This window comes from Excalfactoria chinensis, chromosome 20 (genome assembly GCF_039878825.1).
Source record: "Excalfactoria chinensis isolate bCotChi1 chromosome 20, bCotChi1.hap2, whole genome shotgun sequence".
In the NCBI taxonomy this organism is placed as follows: Eukaryota; Metazoa; Chordata; class Aves; order Galliformes; family Phasianidae; genus Excalfactoria; species Excalfactoria chinensis.
The window spans coordinates 104,763-117,896 of record NC_092844.1 but is presented as its reverse complement, the minus strand read 5'-3'; the positions used below and the strand labels follow the sequence as shown (position 1 = coordinate 117,896).

Genomic DNA, 13,134 nt, shown 5'->3' with positions numbered 1-13,134 from the left:
CGTCGGTGAGATTAGGATTTGGTTTTCTCATTGTTGAAACTCTCTCGTTGTTTAGTGTTACTGGGCTTATTAAACTGCCATTCGTTCTCAGATCATCCTTTCTTCATTTATTTTTTTTTTCCTCCTAGACCCATTCGCGGTCTCCCTTCACGTCCCCTCTCCCGGAGCGCACGTGGCCGGGCCGCGCCGCGCCGCACCGCGCTGTTAGGGAAGAGAGGTTCCTGCTCCTCTGGGTTTGTTCCCTTGTCACGAGGGAGCTCTAGAGAGAACCCCGTGACAGTGATGCAATTGAATGAACAGTAAAACACAGTGATCAACTGCATGTCATGTCCATGCTGCTTCCTTTGAGTTTCATCTTTCACAGGGAACATTTGTAGAATATTTGAGTTAGACACAGGTAGGAAGGGATAGATTGAATCACAGTGAAGGAGCTGACAGAATCCATCAGACTTTTAAGGAATGGAGCAAATTCCAGTAATCTCCCTGGGATAGATCAGCCAGATAGTTGGTAGGTATCAGCTTAAAACTGAACAGGACTCATGAGTATTTCACACATTGAGAAGGGTTAACACATTCTCATTGATTTCTATCTTTGTCTTCAACTCTTTTCTTCACTTTTACTGACATCAATGAACATCTTTCAGACATCATGCTTTAAAAAAAAAGAAAGAGAATGAGAAAAAGAAAGAGAAAAAGAAAAAGGAAAAAAAATAGATAGGAAGGGATAGATAGTATCACGGTGAAAGAACTGACAACACAGTTCATCAGACTTTGGAGTGATGGAGCAAGTTTGAGTTATCCCCCTGAAAGTCAGAAATCAAACAGATAATGGGGAGGTATCTGACTGAACAAAGACCAAGGGATGGAGAAATCTGGAGGGCAGTGGGAGGAGTGTGTGTCCAAATGGCCTGCTGGAAACATGCCCTTAACCATGGCTATATATTTAGGAGAGCTGGAGACACCTGGAGGATGAGGGACATCAAATAGGCAGCAGGGAAGAGCAGCGGAAGATGCCAGGATTTAGTCACAAGGCATCGGCACCGGCATTGCTGTCTATGTCTCTGAACCTGAAGGCATTTGTGTTCTGCAAACACAGTTCTGGAAAGCACTGTAGTTTCAGAAAAATAAATATATTTAAATAAATAAATAAATAAATAAATAAAAATAATAAAAAAATAAAATAAAAATAAAAATAAAAAATAAAATAAAATAAAATAAAATAAAATAAAATAAAATAAAATAAAATAATAATAATAATAAAAAATCCCCTCAAAGATTCATATTTACAACTAAAAATGGAACAAGACTCATGAGAATTTCTCATTAGAGAAGGGTTAACACATTTTCATTGATTTCTATCTTTGGCTTCAATTTTTTGTTTCATTTCTATTGACATTAATGAACATCTTTTATACTTACAGCTTCAAATAAATAAGTACATAAATAAAAAGAGATCCATTTGTGTCTCGCAGATGGCCTAGTATGCCTTTGACCTTCACATTCCCTACCAGCCGTTCCTTGCTGGTGAGTATGAGATCCAGCAGAGAACCTCTCCTCTTTGTTGGTCTCCTCTGGCTTGGTCAAGAAGCTGCCATCTGTGCTCTCCATGGATCTCCTGGATGGCACATGCCCTGCTGTGCTGTCTCTGCAGAAGATACTGGAGTGAAAAAGACCCCCAAAGGGGACAAGGGTCTGACAACATAAGACTCCCATCTGCTTGCAGAGGACATCTTCCACTTGCTCTCCCTCATCAGGAAGCCAGGAAGAGACACTGTTGGTCTCCTCTGTTTGCCATTTCCATTAGCTCTGACCTGGCAGCTCTGCCATCCCCAGGCAGAGCTCAGTGCACTCTCACAGAGGACAGACGCACTTCCTTGTCTCCTCGCCCATCCATTCTGAAGGCTCTGTATCTCCCTTGCACTGCAGTGCAGTTGTGGAAGCCATTAAACTGTGTCCCTGTGGTCTAAAGAAGAGCTCAGGCCTGCAGCTCTTCCATGAATTCTAGGTTATTGTGTGTTGGTGTTTGCAGTAGTGCAAAACCACCGAAGTAAACATCCTAATTGGAAAGCATCATTGGACATAGCCTGACTGGATAGCTCATCTATGGTATTAGTGTGCAGAAGGCGGCACACAGACATTAGATCGATGGTGGGTCTTGGAATTGACGTAGCAACATGGACACTCCAAGGGCATGGTTTTCCTGAAAGCCCTGTGCTGCACTTGCAGATGCAGGTGAATTCACCAGATAGCCGGTGCTATCCCCTCTCTGTCCCTCAGCTGATGCTCAGGAAGGATGTGTCAATCTCAGGGATTTCCCACACGGTTTACAAGCACTGGCACACATCCAGGAGTGCCCCAGGCACCTTGGGCATCACCCAGAGTCTGTGTGTGAGCAACTGCCTCCCTGCTGAAGGACTGAGGACTCAGAGCAGGAGCTCACATGCAGGCAACTCCTTGTGCACATCAGAACAGAGCCAGAGGAATCCCAGCTCCTGTGTGTCCTTGGGGAGCTGAATCCCATTTCAGCCCAAGTTTCCGTTTAGGGATGAGATGCCTGCACTGCCTTAGCTGGATCACTGCCCTGCACAGGGGAAGTCCACCCTTCTCTGTCCTTGTCTGTGTGCCCTTTTTGTTTCATCAAACCATCTCTGGTAGAACTCCCCTAAGTCTGGAATGAATCACTGACCACTGGACATCTGGTGTTTAATTTGTCAGATTTCAAAGTGCAGTCATGATGCTGTTGTCTTTCAGGAGTTGTTGGCCATGAAGACCCAGGGGCATCTCAGGGGAGATGAGTGGGAAGGATAAAAATGACATCCTCTGCTGCTGAGCTGGGCCGGGCTCCTGGGACACAGGGAGTTCATAAAAGTGGGCAGTGCTGTGGAGAGACAGATGTGCCCAGGAGCAGCTCTTGTGCACAGCACAGCCTGCAGCTGACAGAAGGAGAGGAGAGAAAGGGGAAAGAGAGCTTACTTGATGTGTACGGTGTGAGTGGACTGTGAGCTCGCAGCAGGATCATTGCTCACAGACCATGACACGGTAAGTCTCACTGCAGTCTATGCAGCTGCTTTTCATAGAGGATTATCAAACCAGGGACATCCCATAGCAGATCTGGCTGTAGGCTCTGCATGTTACTTTACTGTGGAAAAAGCCTTCTTCTCCAGCTGATGGTGCAGCATCAGATCACAGCCCTGAGAGCTGCGTGCTCCAGCATGGCTGCAGTCTGTGCAGCCGGGGCTGCAGGCAGGTTCCCATGTCTGTCCTGCAGAGCATGGTCCCTGCTTTGCCACGGCTATGTGCTGGGGCAGGGACTCTGCCAACTGCTAGGCTCCGCACTCAGCCTGCTCAAGGAGCTGTCCAGGGTGCTGCGGGGAGACGTGGGGGGGGGGAAGGAGCCCCCCGGCAGGGCTTGTGCTGCCACAGCTGCTGCCTGGGGCAGGGGGATCACAGCTCCACTGCACAACAAAATGTTTGTAAGGGTGCTTTGCAAGAGGAGAGCCAAGGCAGGGATTTTCCATTTCCTGTTCTGAGGGAAAGGGAGAGGATTAGGGTCAGAAATCTAATAGGGGCTGTCAACTTTGAACACAGCTCTGAGACTCTCCAGTTTCGGGAGCTCCCCATGCATTGGCTATTTTGTGAACAGTCACACAGGTTGTGCTTTCAGCCTCTCATTCCTGAAAGGATACAGTCAGTTTCAGTGATAGTTCTTCTCTGCAGACATAATTAGTTCACTTGTCCTGGAAACAGGCTGTTTTCTATGAGACGATTTGAAGTGCACAGTTGCTGGGGCTGGGGTCTCAAAGAGCAGCTGCAGTAAAGAGGAAAATATCCAGGAGGCTGGGATATGATTAGGAAATGAGAAGAAAGTAAGAGCTCCCTAATATTCTACTATTCAGGGGATGGTGAAATTCATGAAAATAACTTCAAGCTCTGGAGTTAAATGATCATTTTCCAAAGGAAAAGGAAAATTATTATAGTATAGCAGGAGGAGTGCGTCTGAGAATGGTCTGGACTTGTCGTCATCTTCTGCACTCTGAGCAGGACTCCAAGCCCAGGAACAGCAGATGTCCAACAGCAGCTCCATCAGCGAGTTCCTCCTGCTGCCGTTGGCAGACACGCGGCAGCTGCAGCTCCTGCTCTTCTGGCTCTTGCTGGGCATCTACCTGGCTGCCCTCCTGGGCAACGGCCTCATCAGCACAGCCGTAGCCTGCGACCAGCGCCTGCACACCCCCATGTACTTCTTCCTCTTCAACCTGGCCCTCCTCGACCTGAGCTGCATCTCCACCACTCTCCCCAAAGCCATGGCCAACGCCCTCTGGGACACCAGGGCCATCTCCTACACAGGATGTGCTACACAGATCTTTTTCTTTCTCTTCTTCCTCTCAGCAGAGTATTCCCTTCTCACCATCATGTCCTATGACCGCTATGTTGCCATCTGCAAGCCCCTGCACTACAGGATCATGATGGAAAGCAGAGCTTGTGCCACCATGGCAGCAGCTGCCTGGGGCGCTGGGGTTCTCCATTCCCTGTTGCACACAGCCATTACATTTTCACTGCCTCTCTGCCATGGCAATGTTGTCAACCAGTTTTTCTGTGAAATCCCCCAGATCCTCAAGCTCTCCTGCTCTGGCTCCTACCTCAGGGAAGTTGTATTTCTCACTTTTAGTTCCAGTTTATGCTTTGGGTGCTTTGTTTTCATAGTTGTGTCCTATGTGCAGATCTTCATGGCCGTGCTGAGGATGCCCTCTGAGCAGGGACGGCACAAAGCCTTCTCCACGTGCCTCCCTCACCTGGCTGTGGTCTCCCTGTTTCTCAGCACTGCCATTTATGCCAACCTGAAGCCCCCCTCCATCTCATCCCCATCCATGGATTTGATGATGGCATTTCTTTACTCGGTGGTTCCTCCAACATTGAACCCCCTCATCTACAGCATGAGGAGCCAGGAGGTCAAGGATGCAGTGAGGAAAGTGATAACCAAATGTGTTACATTAGCAGTGAACTGCCCATCTTTTCAAACTCATGACTAGTAATGCAGCTTTTTACTGAATCAATCTCTCTTTTACTGTTTATTTTGTGCTATTTTAGATGTGTAATTTATTCTTATTCTTTTTTTTTTTTTTTAATGTTGTAGTGTTTTTCACTAAACCATCATTACTCAAATCAATTCCTAAGCAGCTTGCACCTTTGTAGTTAAGCCCAATGTCATGTTTTTGCAATTTTTTAATTTTGCTATCAGTATTCTACAGCATAACATCATGTTAAGCATAGATAATTTTGATGAACATGACACTCAGAAATACTGGGTACATAATGAACCAGGCTCCCTGTGAACCTTAACAGAATAAAGGACATGCAGTGACTCTGTCTGTCATCCTTCTTGTGAGACATTTCTTCAGCTGTCGTGTCAGATGTTCTCAGAATCCCACAGTCCAGCAGGAAGCACACAGCTGTTCATCAAACTGTGCAGTAGCTTCAGCCTGAAACAGCTGATGGGTCATCCCTGGGCTCCTGGCTGGGGTCTGTGCTTTCAGGCTCACATCTGTTGGTGCCTCTGAGAGGCCAGCAGCAGCAGCTGGTTTGCACGTTGGTTGTCAGGTCCCCTCTACCTCATTCCCTGTGAGTCCCTGCACAGGACAAGTTCTTGGATGCGTGTTATCATGTCAGCAGTTTCCAAACTTCCTTCAGGGCTTCTTCCATTTTGTACACAGAGGTGGTCACCATCTGCATCAGCCAAGGTGACCCACACTTACCACTGTGCGCTGAAACACACTTCCCTCTGCCTAAGTCTGTTCACACCCACTCTTTGGTCTCCAGAAACATTCATCAAGCATTGCTGAATGTCAACAAGTGCAACCTTTTCCTGCTTGGGGGAATTCAATGGCACAACTTTGCTTCATGTGCACTTCTATGTCAGATTCCGTTCTGTCAGGCTGCCTCTCTGCTGCCATCTGTCACACGGCTGCAACACATAATGGGATGTTGATGGGAGGGTTCAACCTCTACAGACACATCTTCAACATCCGCCTCTGATCTTATGGCCCAGGTAACAAAAGAGAAGGCATTACTTTTGATTCAGCACTTATCTGAGTTAAAAGTTGGATGACCTGAGAGGTCATTTCTAACCTAAATGATGCTATGATGGGGAGATCACTGCAGGGGAGGCTGTTTGCTAATCAGCCTGAGAACTCAGACCACATCCCATTTCACTCGTTCAGTGTCTGACTGTTACAAAAGCCTGAGTATTTCTTTTTAGATGCCATCAAACCAGCCAAGGGGTTTTCCTAATAAGAACTTTTAACGTGAAATTGCTATCAACTGTCATCCACCTGCTTTGCATTGATCTCGAAGACAGCCTGTACCACACCTCAGTCAAGATTCCTCAGTGATGGCAATACGAGGAATTGGTTGGTTCTTTCTAAAAGAACCCCAGAGTAGGGGCAATTTCACATTACCATTAAGTGCAGTGAATGAGGCAGCACTGATCAGCTCTGACAAATACTGCGCAGAGCAGAAGCAGCCCACAGGAAACTCTTCCAGCTGGCTGCTCTCTGGGCAGTTTCCAAAGTAAACATTCATGTGTTCTTCTCAGGTATGACCCACAGCAGCTCTCCTGTTTATGGGAAATGCCCTGTGAAAGCTGAGACCAGCTGGCTGTTCTGTCCGATGAAGCACTTCAAATTGGCATATCATGCTTCCTTGTAGAATCCTTGAGCTGTTTGCAGTTCTAAGCCATTTATCAGCTCTCTATTCTTTCTTTCCTTTCATCTGGATACAACAAGACTCACTTTCTTTGAAGCCATGACAGGAGGTTGGGTCATCACAGGAACAAAACCCGTAGGACATCTTTGTTCTGTAGAAGCTCAGGCACACAGCCCAGTGACTTCAGAACCTATTCAGGTACCTTCAGCCAATTTTCACCCCCAGCCTTGGATTCCGTGCCCGCATGTCCTAATGGCAAACTGTCCTCATGGACAGAAGCAGCACTACTGCCATCTCAGACATGCAATGCAGATTTCTGGATGCAACATGGGGACTTCTGCTCTTGGTTATGTAAAGACAGCAGAAAATACATGACACATCTCCTGACGTGACCTAAGTGGTCTTGTCCCACCCGAATGATGCTATGATTCTATAGTACTATGGTGTTGTGATTTCATGGTTCTGTGATTCCACCACTCACTGATTCTATGAGTCTGTGATTCCATGGTTCAGGTAATCCAGGATTTTGAGATTCTGCAATTCTAAAAGTTGTGGTCTTTGTCTTTTGCAGCAGTAAATGAGGAGGAAACCCATCAGCCATAGCCAAGTTCTGTTATTCACTCCTGAGCTCCTGCTTGACGACAAAGGCACTGAGTGAACACTGCCAACCTCCCTGTGTGAATGTGTCCCCGTCACCCAACTGTCCCCACAGCCCACACAGAATTATAGAACGGCCTGGTTTGAAAGGACCACAATGATCATCTAGTTTCAATCCCCTTGCTTTGTGCAGGGTCACCAACCACCAGACCAGGCTCCCAATGCTTCATTATGCCTCCGTACTGCCATGATACACTCATGTCCCCTTGATGTTCCCGTATCTTCATGTCCCCATATCCCTGGGACCCCTTGCCTTCCAAATGTCTCCGTAATTTCCTCACTACCCATGTCCCTATTGCCCTCACACCTCCTAGTGTCCACAAATGCTATGTCACAGTTGCCCAAAGGTTCAGCCTCACACCTTGCAGCCTCACAGGACCGGACAGAACTCAGGGATGAGTCCCTGGACAAAGCCTTGATATGGGGACAGCGTCATCTCTGGGTGGCCCTGGGGGACAGAAAGGTGTGTGTGCTGAGTGCTGGGACCTGAGGGCTTTGGGCTCAGTGCCATCGTGATCCCAGCACTCAGTGTTCTTAATCTGATCCCTGGCTTCCTCCTGTTTCCTGGGGCCAAGGAAGGGGATGGCTGCATGCTGGGCTCAGTCCAAGTCAGGGGAGTCTGCCAAGCCCAGGGGCATCTGGGCAGTGGGAGGGGCTCTGGGAGGATAAATGCAGACCTTGCCTCCTGCAGCTTCACCCAGCTCCCAGAGCACAGAGGAAGATGAAGGCAGCTGTGCTCAGCCTCGTGAAGCTCCTCGCTGCCCTGTGCTGCACAGTGGAAGCTCAGGTGAAGCATCCGTGGGGGATGTGGGCTGGGGCTGGAGGTGATTTGCCTTGGTGGTCCCCGATGCGAGCATCTCTCTCACGCTTTCTCCTACTCCTCTCCCCACAGCCAGTTCTGCAAGTGCCGAAGTCGGAAGTTGCTTTGGTAAGTGCCTGGGCAGCCGTGCTGATTGTGCCCAAGGGTGGCCCTGCAGGGAGCTCTGCAGGAGCAGGTGGGGTCTGTCCCTGCCTGGCAGAGGCCACCCCTCTATTTGGCACATCCAAATTTCTTCCATTTGCACCCTACTCATCTTTTCTCTGGGCTCCCCAAATCCCTTCTCTTGTCGGTTCCTAATGCCCTCTCTTTGGGTCCCCATATCCCATCCTTTTGGCACCAACAGATCTCCTTTCTTTGGCAACCCGATTATCACCTCTTTAGGTCCACAATCCCCTTGTTTCATTTTCCCTGATTGTCCTCTCTTTGAGATCCCCGTTCCTCTCTGTTTGGTCCCCCCAGCTCTTTTGGCACAGCTATTCCCCTCCTTTGGGCCCCCCAAGCCCCTACCCTGTCGCTATGCCCAATCCTGGCCCTGGGCTGCTCCATGGGCAGAGGCACACACAGACCTTGGCAGCCATGGGGGTGGGGGCTGCCCTGAGACCAACCAGGCAGCTTGGATGGGGTCACCCTGTGATCCCCCAGATTCAAATTCCCTCATGGCTGCCCCACGGCTCTTCTTCCACAGCAACCATCACCTGTTGTTGCTGTCCTTCCTGGATTGGTGAGTTGGGTGACCCTGGGGCGGGGGTGGGGCTGGGATTTCTTGCTGTTCTCAGTTCCCCTTGGACTTGTGGACACCCCTGCAGCCCCAAGGCTGCTGTTGGGCTCCCTCCAGATGTGGGAGGGCAATGGGCAGGGGAAGGAGGCAATGGAGGGCTGTTGGGGCTGAGCTGGCTACAGGACCATGCCTTGGCCATGCTGTTCTAGTGCCCACAATGGGTCCCTGCACCTTCAGGGTGTCCCAGTGTGTCTTATTGCCCCCATTGTGTTCCATTCTCTCCATACCCTTGGTGTGTCCCTGACAGCCCCTTTTTCCCCAGAATCTGCTCAGCCAGACAAATGAGAATCCCCCACGTGTGAAACGCGCGGCCTTAGATCTACATGTCTAGGTGAGCAGCACGGGAATGCCTACAACACCACAAAGCACTTGGGGGACCCTGGGTGTATCTGGAGCCCTGAGGACCAGGCATCAGGGGCTGGGAATTGATGGTATGGAGGGGACTCTCCATGGCCTCTTCCAGGGAGATCCGGGCACTGTCACGTCCAGCCCTTCCCTTGCGCTCTATGGGGCTGTGCAGAGGAATAGATCTGGAGGGGGCAGGCTCAGGGTGCCCCATGGATGGCCCAGAGTCATCATGCAGGTGGGACAGGGCCTGTGGCTTCTGTCCCCAGGGGACCCACATCCTTGGGGCTCTCTTGGCTCTTGGCTGCTGCCAGTCCTTTTCTTGCCCTAAGTCCTTGGGGACAAACCCTGCAGGGACAAGGCTCCTCCTTGCCAGTGATGTTCTCTGACATCCTCTGATGACCACTGCTGCCCTCTGATGACCAGCGTTGCCCTCTGATGACTAATGAAGACCATGATGATCAATGACACCCTCTGATGATCAATAAATCCCTCAGCAAAGCTACATGCTGTGTGTCTGTGTCCTTGTTCTCATGCTCAGCACAGACTGCCTGGATCTCTCCCTGCCTGCCAGTGGTCACCTCAAAATGCTGGGAAGCTTCCCCAGCTCCATGCCATGCTCACCGTTTCATGCACCCTTGTGGGCTTCCCCACCCTCTCTCATCATCTGCTCTAAAGTCCTAAAGGATGGAGCTCTTTGGGCTCTTTGGGAGCTATTTGGGCCAAGCAGCCCCAATATCCTCCCTCTGCTCTCTCTTAGCTCCTCCATACAATTCCTCCCAAACCTGTTACCCATTGATCGACCTCTGCATGGACACAGTGTGACTACATCACCCTCCTTTTACGCCCTCTCTTACTGCAGCCACTTGTCCCTCCTTTGGATCTGCTTTAGTTCAGTGATGACCAATGAAGCCCCCTGTTGGCCAGTGACACCCTCTCTTGATCAGTGATCACTAGGAAGAGTGGGGAGTGAGCAGATGAGCGTGTGTTACTCAGGCACCTCCTGGATTAAAACACAACACCCACAGAGGTTCTGCTCTTCCATCTTGAGCTCTGGATCCAGCAGAGGCACAGAGACAAGGCTTGAACATCCTCCAGCAGCGTGAGATCACTGCAGCCTAAGCCAATGGCCCTGTGGCTTACTTTTGTATCCCTGCTCAGCTGGGATAGGTCGAGCACAACTGGCTGGGCAGTGACTCCTGCCATCAGCTCTGCCTGCACTAGGGCCAAAATTCCTATGTAGCTCATCAGCACCACCAGAATGCCCATGTAACCCAACAGCAGTCCCGAGAACAAGTGACAGACATCCTGCAAGTCTGTAGAATCATGAAATCATAGCATAACCTGAACCTGAACAGTTAATGAGGATCATTAACTGCCACTCCTGATTCCATGCAGGACCACTCAAAGCTCAAATCATACCTCTGACAGCTTGTTCCTAGTGCTTTTTCAACTCAGCAGCTTGGGGGCATGGTCTCCAGCAGGCTTCCCTTGGTAACAAAGTGGGTGAACTTGTCTCAGCAGAGAGAGGGAGGCGATCTGCCCCTCTGCTCTGTGCTGGCGAGGCTTCCCCAGCAGCACTGTGTTCAGATGTGGAGTTCTCAGTGCAGGAGAGACATGGGGCTGTTAGAGTGTGTCCAGAGGAGGGCCATAAATAGGAACCCAGGGATGAAACACCTCTGCTGTGTGGACAGGCTGAGAGCTGGGGCTGTGCAGCCTGGAGAAGAGAAGGGTGACCTGAGAGTGTCCTTTCAATATCTAAAGGGGGGCTGTAAGAAGGAAGAGGCCAGACTCTTTAGCGGGGTCTGTAGGAATAGGACAAAGGTAAAGAGCCCTGACCAATACCTTCGAGGAGCAGACATTCTCCCTCCACACAGCCTTTACAGATATAAGCCCTGGAGATAAAAACTCCACTTTCTGGGCTGTCTGTAATTCATTAGCAACGGACCAGCCTAAAAGATTTTAACTGCCTGCAGAGCGGGCTACCTGAAACATCTCTGAAATCCCAGCTGACTACAAGACAAGACACAGTAAGCTCTGGAGATAAATTCCACACAAGTTTATCTTTTAGCAGAACATTACTATTATTTCTACTGGCTGGGAGATGCATAACTCATGTGCAAAGGTGAAAGCATTACGTAGGAATAAACAGAACCCATGAAGCAGAGCTTGGAAATGAGGAATGTGAGCATTGTGTTATTTCTCTCAGGAAAAACAAAGCTGGGTGACACATCAGAGAAAAGCACAAAGGTGCACCAAGACAGGGCTAGAGGCATCTGACTGATGGAAATCAATCCTGTACAGCACTGAAATGAGACAAATATCTGCTCTCTTACAAAAGTTGATCAAATCAGAGATGCCCCTAAATGCAATAAATAAATAAATAAGTAAATAAAAAGGTGTTGATGTTCCATCGTCCAAAATCTGGGAATAAAACTCTCTTAACTCCAATGTGGTGTCACAGAGTGTTATTTCTTTATTCCCTGGACACTTGGCAAGCAAGCGTGCTCTCTCAAAGTTCATGTTCTACATTTGAACTGTTCAGACATCCATAACCATTACATGGGCATACATATTCATTCTTTTCCAATGAATTATTTATCTATGTCGATGTCATTCTGGGCATGCTCAGTTGCATCTGTGAGGTCGTATGTTCATTTACTTAATCCCCATTTTTCCATCCTCAGCCTCATCACAGAGGCTTTTGGCTGACCCTCGGCTGTTTTTCCCCAGTTTGGTGGATTTCCATTGCTTGCGATGCAACAATGAGCAACTTTCCACCTTGGGGCACTATAATCCAAAACAATAGATGAGAAATCTGAGGAAGAAGTCCTTGCACCTGGTGGGCACGAAGATAAAAGCGGACTATTATGACTCCAGTGTGTCTTGTGAAGCAGAATTGGCGCGAAAAACAAGGCTGTTCACACATCAAGCTATGTTGAAAGTTTCAGAACTAGCACTCATTGATTCCTTTTGCTAAACAAAGATGTTGGTCCTTAAATTCATATACTGATCCCTATTTGCTAAGCTAACCAGTCTGTATCAGTGTGAAGACTGATCCATAAGTGGATTCATGTGGGGAAGAAAAAAACCAACACACACACACACACACACACAAAAAGAACAAACAAAAATAACCTATTACGAAAACCAAAATAAAAAAACAAACAAAAAAAAAACCCCAAAAAAACAACAAAAAAAAACCACACCCAAAACACACCCCAAAAATACCCCGAATAAGGCAAGATAAATATATGCATACATAAGCATGACTTGGGCTAATGAAAATATTGGGTATCCTTGCTTATAGCAGGTATGAAGAACTTATCAATGACTCATTTGGAGCACTAATTGCTTCAGTCCCTACAGACAAAGGTATTTTCAGATCTGTTTGGAGCACATATATTTGCTGGCTCTAGTTGTGCCTGCAGGCATTCACAGGTGGGACAGAACTGCAGCAGCAGGCGTCTCCACACTGCGGCAGCAATTAGGTTAGCACATGTTTTTCTTTGTCATGGGAGATGTCCAGGCGAGGAGCTATGCCCGTAGCTGGTGCTTGTTGCAGCTGCATGCTGTGTCAGGAACAATGGCATTATACTGATGGCATTGTAGGAGTACTGTGATAGTGATAGTGATAGTGGTAGTGATAGTGATAGTGATAGTGATAGTGATAGTGATAGGGATAGGGATAGGGATAGGGATAGGGATAGGGATAGTGATAGTGATAGGGATAGGGATAGTGATAGACATAGCAACAGTGAGAGTGACAGCGCTAGCACTGAATTGCTTGTAAACATTTAAGAATATCTATTTATTTGGAGCAGAAGCCCAAGCC

General features: G+C 48.4%; 1 protein-coding gene across 1 annotated transcript; it reads left to right on the top strand.

The window, feature by feature from the left end:
* Nucleotides 1-4,064: 4,064 nt before the first annotated feature.
* LOC140261298 (olfactory receptor 14J1-like) lies at nucleotides 4,065-5,027 on the top strand. The gene has a single exon (XM_072354590.1). It carries the CDS (start codon nucleotides 4,065-4,067, stop codon nucleotides 5,025-5,027), a length of 963 nt encoding a protein of 320 aa, XP_072210691.1.
* Nucleotides 5,028-13,134: the final 8,107 nt, after the last annotated feature.

Bases quoted from the DNA above. Each gene is read 5' to 3' on its own strand.
- LOC140261298 (XM_072354590.1), top strand. From the start codon at position 4,065: ATGTCCAACAGCAGCTCCATCAGCGAGTTCCTCCTGCTGCCGTTGGCA.